The sequence below is a fragment of the Eschrichtius robustus genome, chromosome 13, assembly GCF_028021215.1.
Source record: "Eschrichtius robustus isolate mEscRob2 chromosome 13, mEscRob2.pri, whole genome shotgun sequence".
NCBI classification, from domain to species: Eukaryota; Metazoa; Chordata; class Mammalia; order Artiodactyla; family Eschrichtiidae; genus Eschrichtius; species Eschrichtius robustus.
In genome coordinates this window covers 41228472-41251460 of record NC_090836.1, presented here as the reverse complement: position 1 = coordinate 41251460, position 22989 = coordinate 41228472, and the positions used below count along the sequence as shown (strand labels likewise).

The 22989-nt window shown below is 39.8% G+C and overlaps 2 protein-coding genes across 7 annotated transcripts in view; one reads left to right on the top strand and one right to left on the bottom strand.

The window, feature by feature from the left end:
* SPMIP11 (sperm microtubule inner protein 11) overlaps nucleotides 1–22989 on the bottom strand; it is a 110606-nt gene that overhangs the window by 16348 nt on the left and 71269 nt on the right. The window contains exon 1 of one of the 3 annotated variants that reach the window (XM_068559824.1): nucleotides 11849–11927. The exons of the other annotated variants lie outside the window; for them this stretch is intronic. Coding sequence (XP_068415925.1) covers nucleotides 11849–11927 — 79 coding nt within the window. Of the gene's footprint in view, nucleotides 1–11848; nucleotides 11928–22989 lie in introns of those variants that run through there. 3 annotated transcript variants of the gene reach the window in all.
* The window catches only part of CCNT1 (cyclin T1), a 36463-nt gene continuing 32797 nt past the window's right edge, over nucleotides 19324–22989 (top strand). For all 4 annotated transcript variants that reach the window (XR_011075922.1, XR_011075923.1, XM_068559816.1 and 1 more), the window contains exon 1: nucleotides 19324–19553. Coding sequence is in view for 2 of the 4 variants with exons in the window: in XM_068559816.1 (XP_068415917.1) it covers nucleotides 19393–19553 (161 nt within the window). In the remaining 2 variants the exon portion in view is untranslated. The remainder of the gene's footprint in view (nucleotides 19554–22989) is intronic.

Genomic DNA, 22989 nt, shown 5'->3' with positions numbered 1-22989 from the left:
CAGAAAATCAATAATGCAACAGAGATCCTAAATGACACAATAAAACAGTTGGACTTAATTTATATCTACAAGACACTACATCCAAAACAAAACAAAAACAAACAAACAAAACCCAGAATACACATTCTTTTCGAGTCACGTGGAATATTTTCTAGGATAGACCATATAAAGGACACAAAACAAGACTCAACAAATTTAAGAGTATAGAAATTATTTCAAGCATCTTTTCTGACCATAACAGTATGAAACTAGAAATCAACCACAGAAGGAAAAACGAGAAAAAATGGCTTGTCAGAAATGGGAGATGAGTTACAGGATTCTGGCTGGGATGCAGTGAAAGCAGTCTGTGATCAAAGTGGGAGTTGGAAGTGCTTTGTTATGGTTTTAGCCTTGAATTCCTTCTAGATTTTGAAATTTGCTCTTATGAGGATGAAGCTCTTGCCTCAGCTCTACACATGGCTGGCTCATTCTCATTCTTCACGGTGTGGCTCAAACATTACCTCCTTGACTACTGTCTAAAGTGGGCCTCTCAGGCTTCCCTGGTGGCACAGTGGTTAAGGATCTGCCTGCCAATGCATGGGACACAGGTTCGAGCCCTGGTCCGGGAAGATCCCACATGCCCCGGAGCAACTAAGCCCATGCACCACAACTGCTGAGCCTGCACTCTAGAGCCTGCGAGCCACAACTACTGAGCCTGCGTGCCACAACTACTGAAGCCTGCGTGCCTAGAGCCCATGTTCTGCAACAACAGAAGCCACCACAGTGAGAAGCCTGTGCACTGCAATGAAGAGTAGCCCCCGCTCGCCTCAACTAGAGAAAGCCCGCGCACAGCAGTGAAGACCCAATGCAGCCAAAAAATAATAATAATAATAATAATAATAAATAAGTAAATAAAGTGGGCCTCTCCAAGTTACTCTCCATCATGGAATCTGCAAACTCAGTTGCCTATAAGAGTCAGGCAGATAACGTTTATGAGTAAAACAACTAAGAAGCCTGTCCCATCTAAAGGGGCAGCTGCTACTTTGCTCTGGCCATTTGTGGTCATGTAGGAATTTAGGGCCAGTGTGGCCAGTTCTAATTTTTAAGAGAAGTCAGAAATGTGGGTTTTACATAAAATCTCCTGATTTTTAGATGTGGGTCCAAATTTTTTTAAGAAATCACTCTGCAGGCTGAGTCTGGCCCTCTGGCCAGCAGTTTATAACTTCGGATCCATTGCATCAACTCTCCCACCCTTATATCCTTCCCAGTACTTGTTATATTCTGTGAATAGCTTGTTTATTTATTTACTTGTTTATTGTCTGTGTTAGTCACTGTTGTATTCCTAGTGCCTAACACAGTGCCTGGCACAATCAGTTCCCAATAAATAATTATCTGATGTTGGATGAGAAGGGGAGTCTGGATTGGTGCCTTACTTGGGAGGTTTCTATGTATTCTGAAATTATATATATAAATTATAAATATGAATATATGTATGTATGTGTGTGTGTATATAGAGGTGTGTGTATATATGTATATACGTAAATATATGTGTATATATACACACACACACACACAAACACCTGTATATGGCAAATATTTTCCCTTAGTCTCTCCTTTATTTATTTATTTTTTTGGCTGTGCCGCACGGCTTGTGGGATCTTAGTTCCCAGACCAGGGATCAAACCCGGGTCCTTGGCAATGAAAGCACAGAGTCCTAACCCCTGGACTGCCAGGGAATTCCCCTCTTAAGTCTCTTTCTTGCCTTTTAACTTTATGATGTCTTTTGATACAGAATTATAACTTTTATCTAGGAAAAATTGTCAATCTTTACTCTTAGGCTTCTGGGGCTATGTCCTATGAGGAAAGTTTTCCAAATTAATTTACAAAGTGTTTTCTTCTTTTTTTTTTAAATTTTTAATTTTATTTTTGGTTGCATTGGGTCTTCATTGCTGTGTGCGGGCTTTCTCTAGTTGTGGCGAGCGGGGGCTACTGTTTGTTGAGATGTGTGGGCTTCTCATTGCGTTGGCTTCTCTTGTTGTGGAGCATGGGCTCTAGGGTGCACAGGCTTCAGCAGTTGTGGCACACGGGCTCAGCAGTTGTGGCATACGGGCTTAGTTGCTCCGCAGCATGTGGGATCTTCCCGGACCAGGGATTGAACCCGTGTCCCCTGCAGGCGGATTCTTAACCCCTGTGCCACAAGGGAAGTCCCTATACTTATTTATTTTAAATCTGTCTTGTAATCCAAACATTTACAAAAAAAACCTCTTTTCACTTACTTGATAGTGAACTTTGAAGCACAAAAGTTTAAAATTTTGATGAAATCCAATTTATCTATCTTTCCTTCTGTCACTTATGCTTTTGTTGTCATTTCTTAGAAACCACTGCCTAATCCCAAGGTCATGAAGATTTTTCTTCTAAGAGTTTTAAAGTTTTAGCTCTTACATTTATGTCTGTGGTCCATTTTGAGTAAATTTTTGTATATGGTGTGAGGTGGGGTCCAATTTCATTCTTTTGCATGTTATTATCCAGTTTTTGCAGCACAATTTGTTGAAACGACTATTCTCTCCCATTGAATTGTCTTGGCATTCTTGTTGAAAATCAACTGACCATAAATTAAGGGTTTATTTCTGGACTCTCAATTCTATTTCACTGATCTATATGGCACTTCTTATGCCAATATAACACGGTCTTGATTATAGCAGCTTTGTAGAAGATATGAAATTGGGAAGTATGTCCTCCAACATTGTTATTCTTCAAGATTGCTTTGGTTATTCTGGGTTCTATATATTTCCATATGAATTTTAGGATATCTTGTCAATTTCTACCAGATATCTTTATCTTTGGGAGGTATTTCTTTTTTTAAAAAAATTGAAATATAGTTTACATAAAATATTATGTTAGTTTCATTTGGGTGATATTTCACTACAAGGAATTCTAAGCATCTAAAATGTGTCTGGAAAGGGATCTCACATTTATTCCTCCCCTGCATCCTAACTCACATACTGAATTTGGCAAATATTCAGCAATCTCCAACTTGGTCCAGGACACTTATCTATATTTTTATCAGTAATCCTTTAAGGTACCCTAGTTTCTTTTTGTTTTTTGTTATTTTTGGCCGTACTGTGCAGCATGCGGGATCCTAGTTCCCCAGCAGGGATCGAACCCGTGACCCCTACATTGGGAACGCAGAGTCTTAACCACTGGACCACCAGGGAAGTCCAAGGTGCCCTAGTTTCTTGATGTATTTTAGACTATTAAGTGTGAATAGCTCAATATTATATATATAGTAGAAGCTCTTCTTTTTTTTTTTTTTTTTTAAACATCTTTATTGGAGTATAATTGCTTTACAATGGTGTGTTAGTTTCTGCTTTATAACAAAGTGAATCAGTTATACATATACATATGTTCCCATATCTCTTCCCTCTTGCATCTCCCTCCCTCCCACCCTCCCCATCCCACCCCTCTAGGTGGTCACAAAGCACCGAGCTGATCTCCCTGTGCTATGCAGCTGCTTCCCACTAGCTAGCTATTTTACATTTGGTAGTGTATATATGTCCATGATACTCTCTCACCCTGTCAGATCTCACCCCTCCCCCTCCCCATATCCTCAAGTCCATTCTCTAGTAGGTCTGTATCTTTATTCCCGTCTTGCCACTAGGTTCTTCATGACCTTTTTTTTTTTTTTTTTTTTTTTCCTTAGATGCCAAATATATGTGTTAGCATTAGAAGCTCTTCTAAAGAAGCTCCATTGAGGGTACTTCCCTGGTGGTCCAGTGGGTAAGACTCTGGGCTCCCAATGCAGGGGGCCCAGGTTCAATCCCTGGTTGGGGAACTAGATCCCACATGCATGCTGCAACTAAGAGCTCGCATGCCACAATGAAGATCCCGCATGTTGCAACTAAAGATCCCGCATGCCGCAAATAACATCCAGCACAGCCTAAATAAGTAAATAAATAATAAATAAATAAATAATAAATATTAAAAAAAGAAACTCCATTGAATAGACTTGCTAGATTAATTAATGTTCTCCATTTCCTCTGAAAAACATATTAAAAAATGCCTGCAACACTCCAGTTGCAGCCAAGAGCTACTCTCGAGTATACCTGTACACTTATGCTCCCACCAGTTGAACTGTGTGCATACCAAGAGTCAACTGTGGTTTTTCTCCCCAAACAATTTATGCCAGGTTTATTCTGTAATTGCAATATTGCAATTTAATGATATATTATTTAAACTAATGGAATATGTATTTTTGAAAAAAGAGCAGTGAGTGCCTCCATGAGATTTACCAGGGGCACCCAAAGCAAACAGTCCCAACCTTTCTACATAAAATGTATCAAGCAAGCATTAAATAAATTTATGAGATATTAAAAAAAAGAGCAGTGGTTTGTATAAAAATGAAATTGAATGCTTTGGAAAAACTCAAACTTTAAAAAATTACACTTTGAATTAAAATGGATGTGATTTAGAAAATTACCATTTTGCAACTACCATAGAAATAATTGAACCATCATTATATACTAAAACTAGTAAGCGAAAGTTTGATGAAGAATAGGGTATTTACGTTTTTTCAAAGTATCTTCCTGGAAATTATTACTAATTACAAAACAAAAATAGTAACTTGACAGTGGAGAAAACTGGAAAACACCACCTTAATCAAATGGTCAAAGTTAACATCACCAATAATGGGACAAAATGACATCACAAGCCTCCTGATGTGATGTATTGAAGACATAATATTGCTTAGTCCTGCCAAAAATATTTAAACCTAATCTATTCTTGAGAAACATCAGACAAACCCAAATTAAGAAAAATTCTATAAAATATCTTGCCTGTACTGTTAAAATTGTCACTGTCATGAAACAAAGCATCAGAGGAATTGTTCCAGATTAAAGGAGACTAAAGAGGCATGCCAACTAAATGCAATCCTTACTGGATTGATTGATTAATCAATAATTAATTAACCAATTTAATTGGTTAATTAACCAATCAAATAATTGATTAACCAATTATTTCTATTTCTATGATCAGTCTTATCCTTAATTGTATCCTAGAAGGAAAAATTTTGTTCTAAAGGACATTAACGGGACAATTGGCAAAATTGTAATATAGACTATAGATAATTAAATAGTATTGTATCAGTGTTAAAATTGCTGAGTTTGGGGCTTCCCTGGTGGCGCAGTGGTTGAGGGTCTGCCTGCCAGTGCAGGGGACACGGGTTCGAGCCCTGGTCTGGGAGGGTCCCACATGCTGCGGAGCAACTGGGCCCGTGAGCCACAATTACTGAGCCTGCGCGTCTGGAGCCTGTGCTCCGCAACAAGAGAGGCCGCGATAGTGAGAGGCCCGCGCACCGCGATGAAGAGTGGCCCCCGCTTGCCGCAACTAGAGAAAGCCCTCGCACAGAAACGAAGACCCAACACAGCCATAAATGAATGAATGAATGAATGAATGAATGCTGAGTTTGATACCTATACTGTGGGTTGTTATCTAAGAAAATGTTCTTATTCTTAGGAAATACAAACTGAAATATTTGAGAGTAAAGGATATAATATGAGCAGCTTATTCTCAACTAGCTGAGAAAAAAATAGATGTTTATATATAGATATGTAAATATATAAATTATATATATATGGAGAGAGAGAGAGCAAGCAAATGTGGCCAAATATTAACAATTGACTAATTTGGGTAAAGGGTATAGGGAATTTCTTTTGTACCAGTCTTACAACTTTTCTATAATTAAAAAAAAATTAATTAATTTATTTTTGGCTGCGTTGGGTCTTTCTCTAGTTGCGGTGGCTTCTCTTGTTGCAAGTCATGGGCTCTAGGTGCGTGGGCTTCAATAGTTGTGGCGGGCAGGCTCTAGAGCGCAGGCTCAGTAGTTGTGGCGCACAGGCTTAGTTGCTCAGTGGCATGTGGGATCTTCCCGGACCAGGGCTCGAACCTGTGTCCCCTGCATTGGCAGGCAGATTCTCAACCACTGCACCATCAGGGAAGCCCTCTATAATTTTGAAATTATATCATGAAAATACATTTTAAAGATGGTTAATTAACCATAAAGTTTATTTCCTTTCCCTCCTAAATTTGCTAAAATCACATCAAAATAACAATAACAATAATGGCATTAACCTTCAGGGTCAAAGAGAGAGAGAGCAAGGGTACAATAGCAAGATGATATATTTCAGTGGAAATATCTTTTGAAAAATGGAAAGTAGATAGAGGGGTAGTAACGAATTTATCAGAATAGGAAAAGTTTTAACTTAAGTGTCTGCAGTGGAGGATACACCTAGAATTGAGCTAATTCATTTGGGAGGCTCAAACCTTAGAATGTAGCAGGTACCACAGAAGGTAGGAGTAGAGACTAGGTCCGAGAACAGGAAGGTGGTCACTGAAACTCTGTCTACAGAGCATGTGGCACAACCAGGCAAACCACTATGCCTCAACAAGGAGATAAAAGATTTCTCTGTCCAGTAATCCCACTTCTGGCTATATATCCAAAGGAAGTGAAAACAGGATCTTGAAGAGATATCTTCACTCTCATGTTCATTGCAGCATTATTCACAATAGCCAAGATATGGAAACCTAAGTGTCTGTCAATGGATGAATGGATAAAGAAGATGTGATGTATATATATATATGCCATGAAATATTATTCAGTCATGAGAAAGAAGGAAATCCTGTCATTTGCAACAACATGGATGAACCTTGAGGGCACTATGCTAAGTAAGATAAGTCAGACAGAAGAAGACAAATACTGTATGATCTCACTTAGACGTGCAATCTAAAAAAGCGGAACTCAGAAACAGAGAGTAGAATGGTGGTTGGGGGGGTGAGGGGATGAGATGTTGGCCAAAGGGTATAAACTTCCAGTTATAAGATGAATAAGTTCTGGGGATCTAATGTACAGCATGGTGATTATAGGTAATTATACTGCATTATGTACTTGAAAGGTACTGAGAGAGTAGATCTTGAATGTTCTTACCACAAAAAAGAAATGGCAATTACGTGACGTGATGAAGGTATTAGAGCTAATACTATGGTAGTTATCATCTTGCAATATATTTTAAGCGTATCAAATCAACATATTGTACACCTTAAACTTACACAATGTTATACGTCAATTATATCTCAATAAAACTGGGGAAGAAGAGAGTTCTCTGGAGGAACTGAATCTTGGAGGCACTGCACTCCTGCACAAGATTTACTGTGAGGGACGGCATATGGTGCAAGACTAAAAATACGATGATTAAGTGAAAATCAAGATCCTCAAAGGTGAGACTCAGTGCCCCCTTCTCCTGTCTTGATCCCAGTATGCTAGCAGACAAACATGTAACCAATCCCCAGAGAAGCAATTATAGTGTTCTTCCCTGGAGAAAATGTAGAGATCCAGAGGAAAGCTCCCAGTGAAGCCCACAATGGATAACTACCCCTGCCCTACAGGCTTCTAGTCAGCTTTTTAGTTCCTCACTCTTAACTTACAATGGAGAGCCAAGGATCACCAGTTATTTGACAATAGTTATCAATGAGGAAAATAGAGATCAAAATAAACTCATAGGAAAAAGGGCGCAGAGGAAACAGAGCTAATGCAGAGAACAGAAGAGAATTTCAAATAAAGTATAATATCCCTAAAGAAAAAAGAAGATATGGAAAAGGAAAACCAGAGGACCAAAAACAACCCTTGGAAATTAAAAATATAGTAACCAAAATAAAATGTTCTGATACAAAGGTATGGTGATTTTCCTGTAGGTCCACAGCTTCTTTATTACCCCTCCCCTTGAGTGTGGGCTAGATTTAGTAATTCTCTTCTAACAAAGAGAATAAAGTAGAAGTCACAGTCACTTCTGAGACTGTCATAAAAAGGCATTGCGGCTTCCTTCCTCCTTCCACTCTCTCTCACTCTCTCTGATCACCTGCTCTGAGGAAAGTTAGCTGCCAAGTGAGAACATTCAGGCAGCTTATTGGAAGGCTCACGTGGTGAGAAACTGAGGTGTCTTGTCAATAGCCAGAGAGGAACTGAGGCCTCCAGCTATGAGATGACTGCACCTCCTGCTGACATCCTGTCTGCAACCACAAGAGAAGCCCTGAGCCAGAACCAACTAGCTAAACTGCTTCTGGATGCCTGATTCACAGAAACAATAAGGTAATGAATGTTCATTGTTTTAAGCCTCTATGTTTTAGGGTAATTTGTTACACAGCAATAGATAATTAACACAGAAGGTTGGAAGATAAAATTGAGGAACCTCCCAAAGAGTAAATGTTTTAGAACCCAAAGGAAGCATAGAGAAAGATTAATTAAGTTAGAGGATCAGTTCAGGAGGTTTTAGAGCTGACAAATGGAAGTTCCAAAAGGAGAGAAGAGAGAAAATAGAGAATAAATTAATAAAGAAATAATAAAGAAAAATTTGTCAGAAATGAAGTGCACAAATTTCCAGATTGAAAAAGCTCAGGGAATGTCTATCACAGTGAATGAAAAAAGATCTACAGCAAATTCCAACATGAAATTTCAGAACACTAGGGAACAAAAAGAAAATCAAAAGCTTCTGGAGAGAAATACATCATACACAAAAGAATCCAACTGGAAGTTAGAGGACAATAAAGGTATAACTTCAAAATTCTCAGAAAATGATTTTCCACCTAGAATTCCATATCTGGAAAAACTGACAATCAAGTGTGAGGGTAGGGCTTCCCTGGTGGCACGGTGGTTAAAAATCCGCCTGCCAATGCAGGGGACACGGGTTTGAGCCCTGGTCCAGGAAGATCCCACATGCCGCGGAGCAACTAAGCCCATGCGCCACAACTACTGAGCCTGCGCTCTAGAGCCCGCGTGCCACAACTACTGAAGCCCGCGCGCCTGAAGCCCGTGATCTGCAACAAGAGAAGCCACTGCAATGAGAAGCCTGCACACCGCAACTAGGGAAAGCCCACGCGCAGCAACGAAGACCCAACGCAGCCAAAAATAAATAAATAAATAAATTCATTAAAAAAAATGTGTGAGGGTAGAATAAAATCATTCTTCACTCAAAAATATACCTCTTACACATTCTTAGAGAACTATTCAAGGATATATTCCAGGAAAGGGAGAGAGTAAACCAAGAAAGAAAACATGGGATCCAGGAAATAGGGAATAAAACTTTGGAGAGAGGCAAAAGCAAGTTTCAGGACAAGAGCTATGCGCCAGGAGTAGGAGAAGGCAGAGTATAGGAGTAGGAGAGAGGAAGTTTGGGAAAAAAGGAATTGGTAGATTATTTGTTGTGTTTTGGTAGATTATTTGTTGTGTTTTGAGTGATTGGAAAAAATATCATTGGGCATTTAATAGAGCTGTTGAAGTAATTTGTGGAAAAAAGTAACAGTAGTTACCTGGAGAACTAAGCAAGTAAAAAAATGGTGGCAATTCTTAACTCTAGGGATAAACAAAAAACTGAACAAAAAAGGAAAAGTTATTATAGTGACATTATTTGGCTTAGCAGTGAACAATTTTTACATATTTGTAAGACTACAAGACTATAGATTTAAACTTGCATGTTCTATTGCTACATCCCAAATGATCACAAATTTAGTGGCTTAAAACAACATCCACGGGCTTCCCTGGTGGCGCAGTGGTTAAGAATCTGCCTGCCAATGCAGGGGACGTGGGTTCGAGCCCTGGTCCAGGAAGATCCCATATGCCACGAAGCAGCTAAGCCTGTGTGCCACAACTACCGAGCCCGCGAGCCACAACTACTGAAGCCCACGTGCCTAGAGCCCGTGCTCTGCAACAAGAGAAGCCACTGCAATGAGAAGCTTGTGCACCTCAACAAAGAGTAGCCCCCGCTCGCCGCAACTAGGGAAAGCCCGCGCACAGCAACGAAGTCCCAACGCAGCCAAAAATAGTAAGAAAACCCCCCCAAAACAAAAAAACAACATCCACTTACTATCTCACAGTTCTGTAAGTCTGGTAGTCTCTGCTTAGTCTCACAAGGCTGAAATCAAGGTGTTGGCTGGGCTGGGGTCTTATGTGGAGGCTCTAGGGAAGAATCCATTTTCAGGTTCATTCAGGTTATTGGCAGAATTCAGGTTTTTGTGGTTATATGAATGATGCCTTGCTGACTGTCAGCTGGGACACTCTCAGCTCCTAACTGCCACCCACATTGGCATGGAGGCCCCCTGCATCTTCAAAACTGCACATGCTTCCAATCTCTGAATTCCTCTTTTGCTGTTAACTGGAAAAAACCACTCTGCTTTTAAAGGGCTTGTGTGATTAGATTAGGCCCACTCACATAATGTCCTTTTTTCCATGTAAAGTAACAATCACCAGAGTGTTATCCATCATATTCTGAGGTTCCGCCCACATTCAAAGGGGAGGGGATTATATAAGGGCAAGGTTCATTGAGGGTCATTCTTAGAATTTTGCTTACCACAAACCTAAAACTGTGACATAACTATACTGGAAAAACTAGGATGAGAGAGGGGAAGCACACGGTATAGTATAAGAAAGCTAAATTTTCAACTCTCATAACAGGAGGGCAATATATAATAACCCAAAATGGAACAAGGGAAATTTGTGGGTTAGGCCAAGTGTGTTTCTCTGAGAGAGGGTGAAGAACTCCTAATTTGGAGACAATAGCATCCCCGTGGCATAATGCCAGGACCCAGCTGGGTGGGGGCAAGCAGGGGAGGGCTGGTGTAGGGCTATTAAGGGATTCCTAGTGTCCATTAGTGGGATGTGTGAAACAGAGCTGAATACGTGAAACAGAGCTTCTTTGATGGAATTAGAAAGAGAACAGAGAGTGCCCAATGGAGGCCTGTACAAGATCAGTCCTTCTCAATCTTAACGTTGTGCTTTATTTTTTCCCAGTTATCCCCTCCCTTTACCCCAACGCAACTTTTGCTTCAGTACCTGCCCACGCTTAGTTTCCTTCACATGTGTTCTCCGTTCTGCCTGGAATACCCTTTCTCCTTCATTTCTGTGCTTTCAAGCAATTCATCTTTTAAGACCTTAATCTTGTCACATTTCCTGTAAACCCTCCCTTTAGAATTAGTTTAGTCACTTAGTATCACTTATTCATTCACTCACCCTACAAATATATTTATTAAACCTCTATTATGTGAGGTACTGCTAGGTATTGTGGATATAATACAGGTCTGATATATACTCACTGCCTACTAAAACTCCTTCAATGGTTCCCTATAAAGTTAAAAGGTTTAGCATGGCTAACAGTATCCTCAGTTATCTGGCCCCTGCCTAGCTTTCAAGGCCTGCTTCTCACCTCCTGTCTATGCTTTATCTGTACCCAAGGACTTGGAGTTCACTTAATAAGGCTCTCTCAATTCTCTGTTCCTTTGTCTGTGCTGTATTCCCTTGTCATCTACTTGGTTAACTCCAATCATCCTTTAATACTCAGTCCTGGAAGCATTTCCTGTGTGAGGTCTTCTCTAAAGGATCACCCTATTCTCATTTCAAATCCAGTAGCATCAGGTACTTCCTCTTTTGTGGTTCCATAGCATTCCATATTTAATTGAATCATACACCATATTGCAAATTTTTTTGTTTGCATGCTTATCTTCATCTGATGGTCAGATACTTTATGGCAGAGAGAGGTCTAATCCTATCCATCTTTGTAACGCCAGTCACCAACATAAAGCCTGACACATAGTTGGTGCTTAATAAATGTTGACTAAATGAGCAAATGAATAAGAATACACTTATTCACTTGAACAAATTGGGTGTCTTGATAAGGATATTAAATGACAGGAGAGGGAATGGATATCTTCCTTGTTCCATAATTTTAACTAGTATAATTGTTAGTCTTGGGGGATAAAACTCTAACCCAAAGTAGGAAAAGTAATGGCTAAGAAGTGGCCCTTCTAACCCTCTATTCTATGTTCCCCTTACTTGTTTCTTCAGTTGTGTCCCTTTTCTTGTTCCGAAAGGAATTTTGATATCCTAATAGATATAAGTTGAAGAAGGCCATCTTGGGTCCTCCCTGTCCTCTTCTGGAATGTTCAGGCGGGAGCACTGGAGTCTGTTTGGTAACCATGGTAATGTCCTGAAGAATTACTATGACTGACACTCCCTTTGTCTAAGGAGGCACAGGATTTATGAGTTCACAGTGGGGCTGGAGTGGCACAGGAAACAAGTGCCAGTTACCCTTTTTCTTGCCCAAGTCTTATTTGCAGAAAGCAGTGAGTAGAAAGAGCACTGACCTGGGCTTAAATCTTAGTTTTGCCATCCTCTAGGTGTCTGACTTTGAACTGATTAAGCTTCAGTTTTTTAATTAAAAAAAAGGGCTATGATATCTAGTTCATAGAGTTATGAGAATTAAATGAGATAATGTATGCAAATTTCCTCAGCATAGTGTTCTGCATATAATGGAACCTTAAATATGTATATAATGCATATAATAAATCTGAATATGGTACTTTCAAAGTTATTTCAAGCAGCAGTGTGCTGAGCCAGTTCATACTGACTTTTGAGAGCTACTTGCTAAATTTTCAGGAATTTTGCGAGCTGGTTGTTAACCCATTATTATTATTATTATTATTATTACAGATAATTTGTCTAAACTTACAGTTGAATAAAATATATTTATTAAAAATAAAGGTAGTGGGCTTCCCTGGTGGCACAGTGGTTGAGAATCTGCCTGCCAATGCAGGGGACACGGGTTCGAGCCCTGGTCTGGGAAGATCCCACATGCCACGGAGCAACTGGGCCCGTGAGCCACAATTACTGAGCCTGCGCGTCTGGAGCCTGTGCTCCACAACAAGAGAGGCCGCGACAGTGAGAGGCCCGCGCACAGCGATGAAGAGTGGCCCCCGCTTGCCACAACTAGAGAAAGCCCTTGCACAGAAACGAAGACCCAACACAGACATAAATAAATAAAAAAATAAATTAAAAAAAATAAAAAATAAAAAATAAAGGTAGTGAATACTAAAAACTCATCTTTTCCTAATTATTTTATTACATTTTACTATTATCTATGTTCACGAGTTTATTTACATCTTTGTATCCAGATATTCTGTTCTGCTGTTTTCATTATTTTTCCTCTTTGCTTTTCAGTTTGGGAAGTTTCTATTGACATATCTTCAACCTCACTGATTCTTTCCTTCCTCATGTCCAGGGTACTGATAAGCCCATCAGAGGCATTTTTCATTTCTGTTACAGTGTTTTTGATTTCTAGCCTTTCCTTTTGCTTCTTAGAGTTTTCATCTCTCTGCTTACATCACTCATTTATTCTTGCATGTTGTCCACTTTTTCCATTTGAGTCCTTAGCATATTAATCATAGTTTAATTCCTAGTTTTAAAATCCCAAAGTTTCTGCCATATATGAGTCTGGTTCTAATGCTTGCTTTGTCTCTTTAGACTGTGTTTTTTGCCTTTTAGCATGCCTTGTAATTTTTTTACAGAAAGTGAGACATGATATATTGGGTAAAAGGAACTGAGGTTCTATGTTTATCTGGCTGGGAGTTAGGCTGTGTTTCCTGTTTGTTATAGCTGTAGGTGTCAGAGGCTAAAATTTCCTCTGATGTCCTTGTCTTTGTCTTCCCTGTTGTCTTTGGGTTTCCCTAGAAACTCCTTTTTAAAAAAAAAAATTGATTTTTTTTTTCACACACACACACTGTATTTTATTTTTACAAGAGATAAATGGACTGACACCAAGCATTGTAAATGCATGACCACAACACAAGCAACAATGATTGCAATTACCAAACACAAAACACACTCATGCTATGTCATAATATTGACATTCAGTCCAGTAATCCTCCACTGTAACAGCTCCTTTACTTTGCAGTGAAAATTGATTTGTATATTCTTTGCCTCTGAGTCCTTGTGGGATTTTTTTTTTAAATTCAAACAGAAAGTCACAAAAATTATAATCATCCTCATCAGTTCACTCAGTCCCATGTTATTAATTTTTTTTTTTTTAAACTGCTGAACTCATAAAAGTGCTAACAAAAGATCAAGATAAAAAAAATTGATTAATTAATTTTTGGCTGCATTGGGTCTTTGTCGCTGCACGTGGGCTCTCTCTAGTTGCATCAAGTGGAAGCCACTCTTCATTGTGGTGTGCAGGCTTCTCATTGCAGTGGCTTCTCTTGTTGCGGAGCACGGGCTCTAGGTGCGTGGGCTTCAGTAGTTGTGGCACGTGGGCTCAGTAGTTGTGGCATGCAGGCCCTAGAGCGCAGGCTCAGTAGTTGTGGTGCGTGGGCTTAGTTGCTCCACAGCATGTGGGATCTTCCCAGACCAGGGCTCGAACCTGTGTCCCCTGCATTGGCAGGTGGATTCTCAACCACTGCACCACCAGGGAAGCCCTAGAAACTCTTTTTTTTTTTTGTCTCTCACCATTTTTATTCAACATTGTATGGGTGATTCTACTCAGGGCGATTAGGTAAGAAAGAGAAATAAAAGGATCCAGGCTAGAAGGAAAGAATCAAACCATTTAATTAGTGGTTGCTTAGGGTTGGGGAGTGGGGGTAGGAGGGTGATAGCTAAAGTATAAACTCCTTCTTAAATAGGGTCTGAGTTTATAGTTCTTTCATATGTAGTCACCTGTTATAGGAGCCCAACTGATGTGTTGGTGAAGTGCAGGGGAGGGGAAGTGTTCTATAATTCTATTAGGTCTCAGTCTTTTAGTGAACTTGTGTCCCTGGTCTGTGACCTTCACAGGTGCTTCTTGTCTTTTATTCCCTCTTAGATGAAACAAGACAGCTATAGGAAGCTGGAGTTGGTTATTTTCCTTCTCCCACATTGGTTAGGCTCTGTTAAATAGTTTCCCTTGAGGGAAGGTCTTTGTAAAGGAGAACTGAATGCTCTGGTATATTTCAGAATGGCTACTTTTTCCCTCTCCCTGCTGGAAGGATGAAGGGATTTTTCTCCAATCTCCATAGTAAGACCTGTGGGGCTCCTAGAGGTAAAAGTCATGAAAATGTGGGCAACCCCTTAGGCTGGGCCTCCAGGAGTTTTTAAAAAAAATCTTTCAATCTAGTTCAGTCTCCAGCAATTAGTCAATTGTCCTTTAAGTATTCCTGTCAGTTGCTGGTTCCAGTAGTAGTTTTTGCTCCTAGTAAGCCATGATTCAGTGTTCTGCCTGTTCTGACCTTGCCTGTCTCTCTAGTTTTTGTGGTGGAGATTTGCCCTGTCACCTCAATTCTCTGATGGATCTAAGAAGGGTTATTGATTTTCAGTTTGTTCACCTTTTTTGTTGTTGTGAGAACAGGAGTGATAATTTCCAAGCTCTTTACATGTCAGATGGGAAACCAGAAGTCCCTGTCTATTGCATCTGTATGGAGGAAATACTATGTGATGGTATGTTCATCTCTTCCCAATTTCATGATCAGTGATGTCACATTGGTAGTTTGAAATTGACCATGGTGGGAAAGTTTACACTATAGAAATTGGCAAATACTACAAACAAGATCTTAACTTATTTGTTTTGTTGATTGTCAAGAAAGTGATCAAGAAAATGTTAATAATGTAGATTAAGTTTAAAAGTATCATCTGTAGCCATTACATTGTCAAAAGCACAAAAAATTGAAATATTTTTGCAGGATTCAAAAACTATTATCCAATTCAGCAAAGATGTTGCTCAAGTCACTGACAAATAAGTGAAGTTCCAACACAAGTCTCAGTTTCACTTTCATCTTATTAATGCAAATGAAAATGTCAACCAGCAATCAAAGCTATACAGGCATCCCTCATTTTACTGCACTTTGCTTTACTGCACTTTGCTTTACTGCCCTTTGCAGATACTATGTGTTTTACAAATTGAAGATTTGTGACAACACTGCATTGAGCAAGTCTACTGGCTCAGACTTTTTTCCAACAGCATTTGCTCACTTTGTGTTTCTGTGTCACATTTTGGTAATTCTCGCAATATTTCTTTTTCATTATTATTATATTTGTTATAGTGATCTGTGGTCAGTGATGCTACTATTGCAAAAAGATTACAACTCACTGAAGGCTCAGATGGTGGTTAGCATTTTTTAGCAACAAAGTATTTTTTTTTAAAATAAATTTATTTATTTATTTATTTTTGGCTGTGTTGGGTCTTCGTTTCTGTGCGAGGGCTTTCTCCAGTTGTGGCGAGCGGGGGCCACTCTTCATCGCGGCGCGCGGGCCTCTCACTGTCGAGGCTTCTCCCGTTGCGGAGCACAGGCTCCAGACGCGCAGGCTCAGTAGTTGTGGCTCACGGGCTTAGTTGCTCTGCGGCATGTGGGATCTTCCCAGACCAGGGCTCGAACCCGTGTCCCCTACATTGGCAGGCAGATTCTTAACCACCGCGCCACCAGGGAAGCCCAAGTATTTTTAAATTAAGATGGTGGTTAGCATTTTTTAGCAACAAAGTATTTTTAAATTAAGGTATGTATATTGTTTTCTAGACATAATGCTATTGCACACTTAATAGACTACAGTACACATAACTTATGACTGGGAAACTAAAATATTCGTGTGACTCACTTTATTGCAATATTCGCTTTATTGTGGTGGTCTGGAACCGAACCCACAGTATCTTCAAGGTATGCCTGTATTCATTTGTCAAATGCCATCATAGGTTGGTTCTTGATTCAAGAGTTTGGCAAAAGTCAATGAAAGCATTCTGTGAGAATCAGTTGGCTATGAGAAATTTATGATAAAGAATATTGTATATTTTAGTTTTTGTAAATTGCATGCTATACATCCTTTCTATCAGTAAATTTTACAATAAACTTATGTAAATATACACATCACTGAACATGGAGTTGGGGATAGTTATGTATAGCACACCATCCTTTCATATTTTAGTTTGGAGGCTATATGAATGTTGGGGAGAAATTGTTTTGAAAGTAGTAAATGGTAATGTGTGACATGACTGAAATATGACATTCACAAGCACAAAACAAGAAAGATCAAACCATGAAATATCATCCTGTACCCAGAATAAGTAGCCTTACAAGTGTGAGTTACAGGGAATGGAGTCCTATTTAAAATTTTAAAAAAGGACAGGAAAATTCTTCTGGTCTAAGATTTTGTCAATTGTTCTTTAAGGGCAATGTATCTGAAAGCTAACATTTTAAACAATAAGCATGTATTGAACACCTACCATATGTCAGATGGTGTTCTGTTCAGGATGACCCTTATGATCACACAGCTAGTTAATACAGTAACTGGGAATTTTTAGGACATTACACTAAGTGAAATAATCCAGTCACAGAAAGACAAATACTGTATGATTCCACTTATACGAAATATCTAAAGTAGTCAAACTCAAAGAAACAGAACGCAGAATGGGAGTTGTCAGGGCTGGGGGTAGGGGGAAATGGGGAGTTGTTCAATGGGTATAGAGTTTCAGTTTTGCAAAAAGAAAAAGTTGTAGATACCTGTTGCCTAACAATGTGAATATAGTTGACACTACTGAACCGTACACTTAAAAGTGGTTGAGATAGTTTAAAAAAAAAAAAAAAAAGAATAGCTGGGCTTTGAAACCAGGCCTGAATCAAAAACTCATGTTTAGCAATTATGTAATCACAGCTGCCTACTTTCAAATAATTTCATCTTCGGTCAAAGAATATTTCCTTTCTCTGATTTACACAGGTCCCCCTCTTCTGTATGGCAGGGTAGCAAGCCATTGGCTAGCAGCTGCATTGCCTGAAGCCTGTCAGATACCAGAACGTTTTCTTGGAAGACTGGTACACAGTCACCATCGCTAATTCAAAATGGAGTCATCAATCCAAGAGATTTAGTGGAGAACCAAACACAGGTCAGAGAAATAGGCAAGAGGGATCTGGGAGAAATAATTTTGGCTGTTTAAAAGACAAAATTCATGATGACATAACTGAGAACGTGCTTTTCTATTAAAAGAAAAAAGTCTGTCATGGAAGAGGTTTGAAATCATAATTTTTTTAATGTTATAACTTGAAGTATGTATTTTTTCCTGAATTTTTCCAGAGTAAAACAGAGCTAAAGCTAATTATAGGCAGAATATGGAAGCGGAGGGCCTGGAGTGGAAGAAAATACTTCTGAGAATGAATTAGAATCAAACTGAGTGGGAGCAGCCATGTCTAGAAATGACAAAACTCAAAATATTTATTATAAAAGACAAAAGATTCTAATATTACCCAAATTTAATCAAGGTGAATTGACTGTTCCAGAAAAGCAAGAGTACAGCTTGCTAGAATGGAAAGAACAATGGAATTAGACTTGATTTTAAAATCTACACTGGTAAGTGGTGTAGTGTAGGACAAACTACTTAATCTTCCCAAGCCTCAGTTTCTCTGTTGTAGGTTGTTGTGAGCATTTGTTTGACAAACACTTATTGACTACTAGGGCCAGGACTGACTGGGTAGGTGCTAGGGATACAAAAATGAAGATGGCATTGTTCTTGCCGTCAACTTCAATATAATGTAATAAATATTATGAGAAAATCTACTGAATGTTTTCTACGTGCCCGGTACTAATATAAATGCTTTTAACTCATTAAATCCTCATTTAATCCTTTTCAGAAACTAAACCGTATGTGCTACACCATTTACAAGAGGCACAGAGAAGTTAAGTATCTTGCCTAGGATCAAACAGCCCTCAAACAGCTGGGCTTGATCTTGACAGGTGGCAGGAATTTACAAATCTGTGCATGCGCAGGGTGGGAGTGGAAGCTTTCCACCCGGAAGGAGTTCACCCATTCGCAAAATAGGGATTAAAATATCACTACCTCTTGGGGTTGTGTCAATTAAATGAGATAGTATATTTAAGAGTGAGCATTGTGGTAAGCACTAAATTATTACTATTAATTCAATTTTATTCCTTTAAGTTGGTTCACCGTGGCGAAGGAATGTTTTCAAGGCTTTAGCTACATATTGCAACGCGGCTTTTCAAATGGGTAATTTATACTGCTACCAACAGTGCGAGAGCTTTCCAGTTGCTTTACGTTACGATATACGGTAGGGCTACTCCCTTTGATTACTTTTTTCAGTTTTTGACAGTGTCACCCGTTTTCTCTGTCAAGTTCGCGACCTGCCCCGTTTTATACCGTCACCTACGTCACAAGCGCAGTTCTCCGAGGAACCGCCCAGCGGCGCGTGAGCGGACGCCTCATTCCGCGTTGCTCAGGGCGCGAAGGCTGAACCCAGTTCTCGCGGGAAGAGACGTGCTTTTTTTTGAACGAGAACTCCTAACCGCACCTTGCCTCTCAAGGGTCACATGACTGGCGCCTGCGTCCTCGACCCAAGGTTTTTCGTGATCGCCTGCTGCCTGTTAACTCAGCTACAGATTGACCCGAGGTCCGTTCCGGAAGTAGATTCTTTAACTTAGCAACCCGTCTGCGGAAGCGTGTCACAATCTAGCCGTCCTCCCCTAGCGGAAGTTTGTCACGTCGCAGTTGCCTCCGCACAGCGGATGTGTGTCGCCGCTTAGGTGACGCTGGGAAGTGCTTGCAGCCGCCACCGCTGCCTTTTGGTTGAAGCATTATGGAGGGAGAGAGGAAGAACAACAATAAACGGTGGTATTTTACTCGAGAACAGCTGGAAAATAGCCCATCCCGTCGTTTTGGCCTGGACCCAGATAAAGAACTTTCTTATCGCCAGCAGGCAGCCAATCTGCTCCAGGACATGGGCCAACGTCTTAACGTGTATCCTTGCGGCCTAGGCCTTCGGCCTTGGAGTAGGTCCCGCCCTGTTCGGGCGTCCAGGCTTCAAGGTCTGTCAGACAGAAGGGAAGAGGGTGGGCAGGGACTGGATGTCTAGTTAGGAGAGCCTACGATGGGGCGAACTGAAGTTAAGCGTTCGCTGGAGGGAAGCGAGGCCGAGTTAATTTCCCGCTCGCTCACCCGTGCCATCAACCTTGCTGGGAACGCGTATCCTTCCCGCTTTGTGTTTTAACTCCTCTTCCTAGTAGTCTGTTTTCGGTGTGTTCTGATCTCCTACTCTGGTGACTTCGAGATTCTGCTTTTCTCCTATGCCCTAGGGATCTGGTGGAGATTTCGCCGTTGATGGCTGCCTCTTGAACTTTGTGTGTAAGGAGAGTTTTGAGAAATTTCGATACCTGAAGGTCTTATAAAGAGAGTGGTCTAGAATTAATGCCCCAGCTTAGGCTTAAAATCCGTTCCTTCCCCTTACTAGTTGTTTAAGAAACTTGTCGAATTCTTGGTTTTCTTGTCTGTAAAATGGGGGTGATAACTCATGAATTTGATTTCTATGCCCAACGCAATGCTTGGCACTCATGTTAAAGTAGCTACTGTTAAGAGTTTTATAGCATTTCAGAGGATGTCAGTGTAGATTTGTAGGGATGTAGACCTACAGATCTAATGTTCTAAAAAACCTTTTATAAAATACTGGGTTTTAAAGTTACTCAGAGTGCTAATGTATATTCGTTTTCCTCGTATTTCAAAGATTTAGTGATTTTTTTTCCCTTTAAGTGTTTTTGTTTGTCAGAAAACCTCATTTTGTAGCAGAGAAAGCTATATAAAGTTCTTTCCACTCCGGAAGTGAAAATTTATTCTTGGGTGCAGCTTCCATTTAAATGTGTTGCTGGCTGTATGTTTGTGTCTTAAGGTTGTGCTCACTTAAAAAGAGGTGTCCTCTTTGGTGCCCGTATCCAGTTTGTTTCCTAAGCATCCAGTCAGTACTGAGTTAAACCTTTTTTTTTTTTTTTTTTAATTCTGTTTCAGTGCATCCTAGCACTTTCCTTTTTACATGTGTGTTATTAAGGTTGTTGCCATCGTGGTATTGTCTCATCTCTGTATATCCCACATTGTTTTCTGAGGTCTTTATGATAAGACATTCGAAAGTTTTTCTTTTCAAGGGAACCCTTGTACACTGTTGGTGGGAGTGTAGCTTGGTGCAGTCACTGTGGAAAACAGTATGGAGGTTTCTCAAAAATCTAAAAATAGAACTGCTGTTTGACCCAGCAATTCCACACCTGGGTATATATCTGAAAAAAACAAAAACACATATTTGAAAATACACATGCACCCCAGTGTTCATAGCAGCATTATTTATAATTGCCAAGATATGGAAGCAACCTGAATGTTCATTGAAAGATGAATGGATAAAGAAGATGTGGTATATATACACAATGGGATACTACTCAGCCATAAAAAAGAATGAAATAATGCCATTTGCAGCAACATGGATGTACCTAGAGATTATCATACTAAGTGAAGTAATCAGAGAAAGACAAATATCATGTGATATCATTTATATGTGGAACCTAAGAAATACAACAAACTAGTGAAAACAAAAAGGCATACTCACAGATATAGAGAACAGACTAGTGGTTACCAGTGGGGAGAGAAGGGAGGGGCAAACTACTGGCTGTAAGTTAGGCTGTAAGGATTTATTGTACAACAAGGGGGCTGTAGCCAGTATTTTGTAATAACTGGAAATGCAGCTCTTTAAAAATTAAAATCAGAAAAAAAGTTTTTCTTTTCAGTGAGTATCAAATAATTCACTGAATGAATATCAAATCATAGTGTTTCTGGTCCCAGGGATCACCTTATGAGTGCCAGAGAGAAGTAGAACTGAAAAGGTAATTGCTGGAGCTTAGAAGGTGAGGAGATAAGTGGAGACATACCTAGGGGGAGGATCAGGGAGGGTGTTGTAAATCATGTGAAGAGATATCCTGTGCAAGTATATCACCTTGGCAGGATTTTCAGTAGGCAAGTAACAGGTTTAGGTCTTGTATAGTTTTGTTCATATTCCTTCTTGATCCACATGCTGAGAAGCTTTGCTTGTTTATTAATTCAGCAACTTTATAGTGAATATGTTACATATAAGACAATGTGTTAAGTGTCAATTGGAGGTTAATTGATGAACAGATTTGCTTTTTAATTCTTAGAGGAAAGTATGATTTTTTTTTTTAAGTTGATGTACAACGTTGTGTTAGTTTCTGGTTTACAGCAAAATGATTCAGTTATACATATATATACATAGTCTTTGTTTTTTTTTTTTGCCACACCACACGGCTTGTGGGCTCTTAGTTCCCTGACCAGTGATTGAACCCAGGCCCACGGCAGTGAAAGTGCTGAGTCCTAACCACTGGGCCACCAGGGAATTCCCTACATATTCTTTTTCATATTCTTTTCCATTATGGTTTATTACAGGATATTGAATATAGTTCCCTGTGCTATACAGTAGGACCTTGTTGTTTATTATATATATGGTCATTTGTATCTGCTAATCCCAAACTCCTAATTTATCCCTTTTCCCCCTTTGGTAACCATAAGTTTGTTTTTTATGTCTGTGAGTTTGTTTCTGTTTCACAAGTGAGTTCATTTGTGTCATATTTTAGATTCCACATTTAAGTGATATCATATGGTATTTGTCGTTCTCTTTCTGACTGACTTAGTATGATAATCTCTGGGTCCATCCATGTTGCTGCAAATGGCATTATTTCATTCTTTTTTATGGCTGAGTAGTATTCCATTCTGTATATATACACTACATCTTCTTTATCCATTCATCTGTTGATGGAAATTTAGGTTGTTTCCATGCCTTGGCTATTGTAAATAGTGCTGCTATGAATGTTGGGGTGCATGCACCTTTTCTTTCTTTTTTTTTTTAAATTTATTTATTTTATTTATTTATTTTTGGCTGTGTTGGGTCTTCGTTGCTGCGTGCGGGCTTTCTCTTGTTGCGGCGAGAGGGGGCTATTCTTCGTTGAGGTGCGCAGGCTTCTCATTGTGGTGGCTCCTCTTGTTGCGGAGCACGGGCTCTACGTGCACGGGCTTCAGTAGTTGTGGCATGCAGGTTCAGTAGTTGTGGCTCACGGGCTCTAGAGCACAGGATCAGTAGTTGTGGCACATGGGCTTTGTTGCTCCGCGGCATGTGGGATCTTCCCGGACCAGGGCTCGAACCTGTGTCCCCCACATTAGCAGGTGGATTCTTAACCACTGCGCCACCAGGGAAACCCTGCATGTACCTTTTTTAATTATAGTTTTCTCTGAATATATGCCCAGGAGTGGGTTTGCTAGATCATATGGCAACTCTATGTTTAGTTTTTTTTTTTTTTAATTAATTAATTAATTTTTGGCTGCATTGGGTCTTCGTTGCTGCGCACAGGCTTTC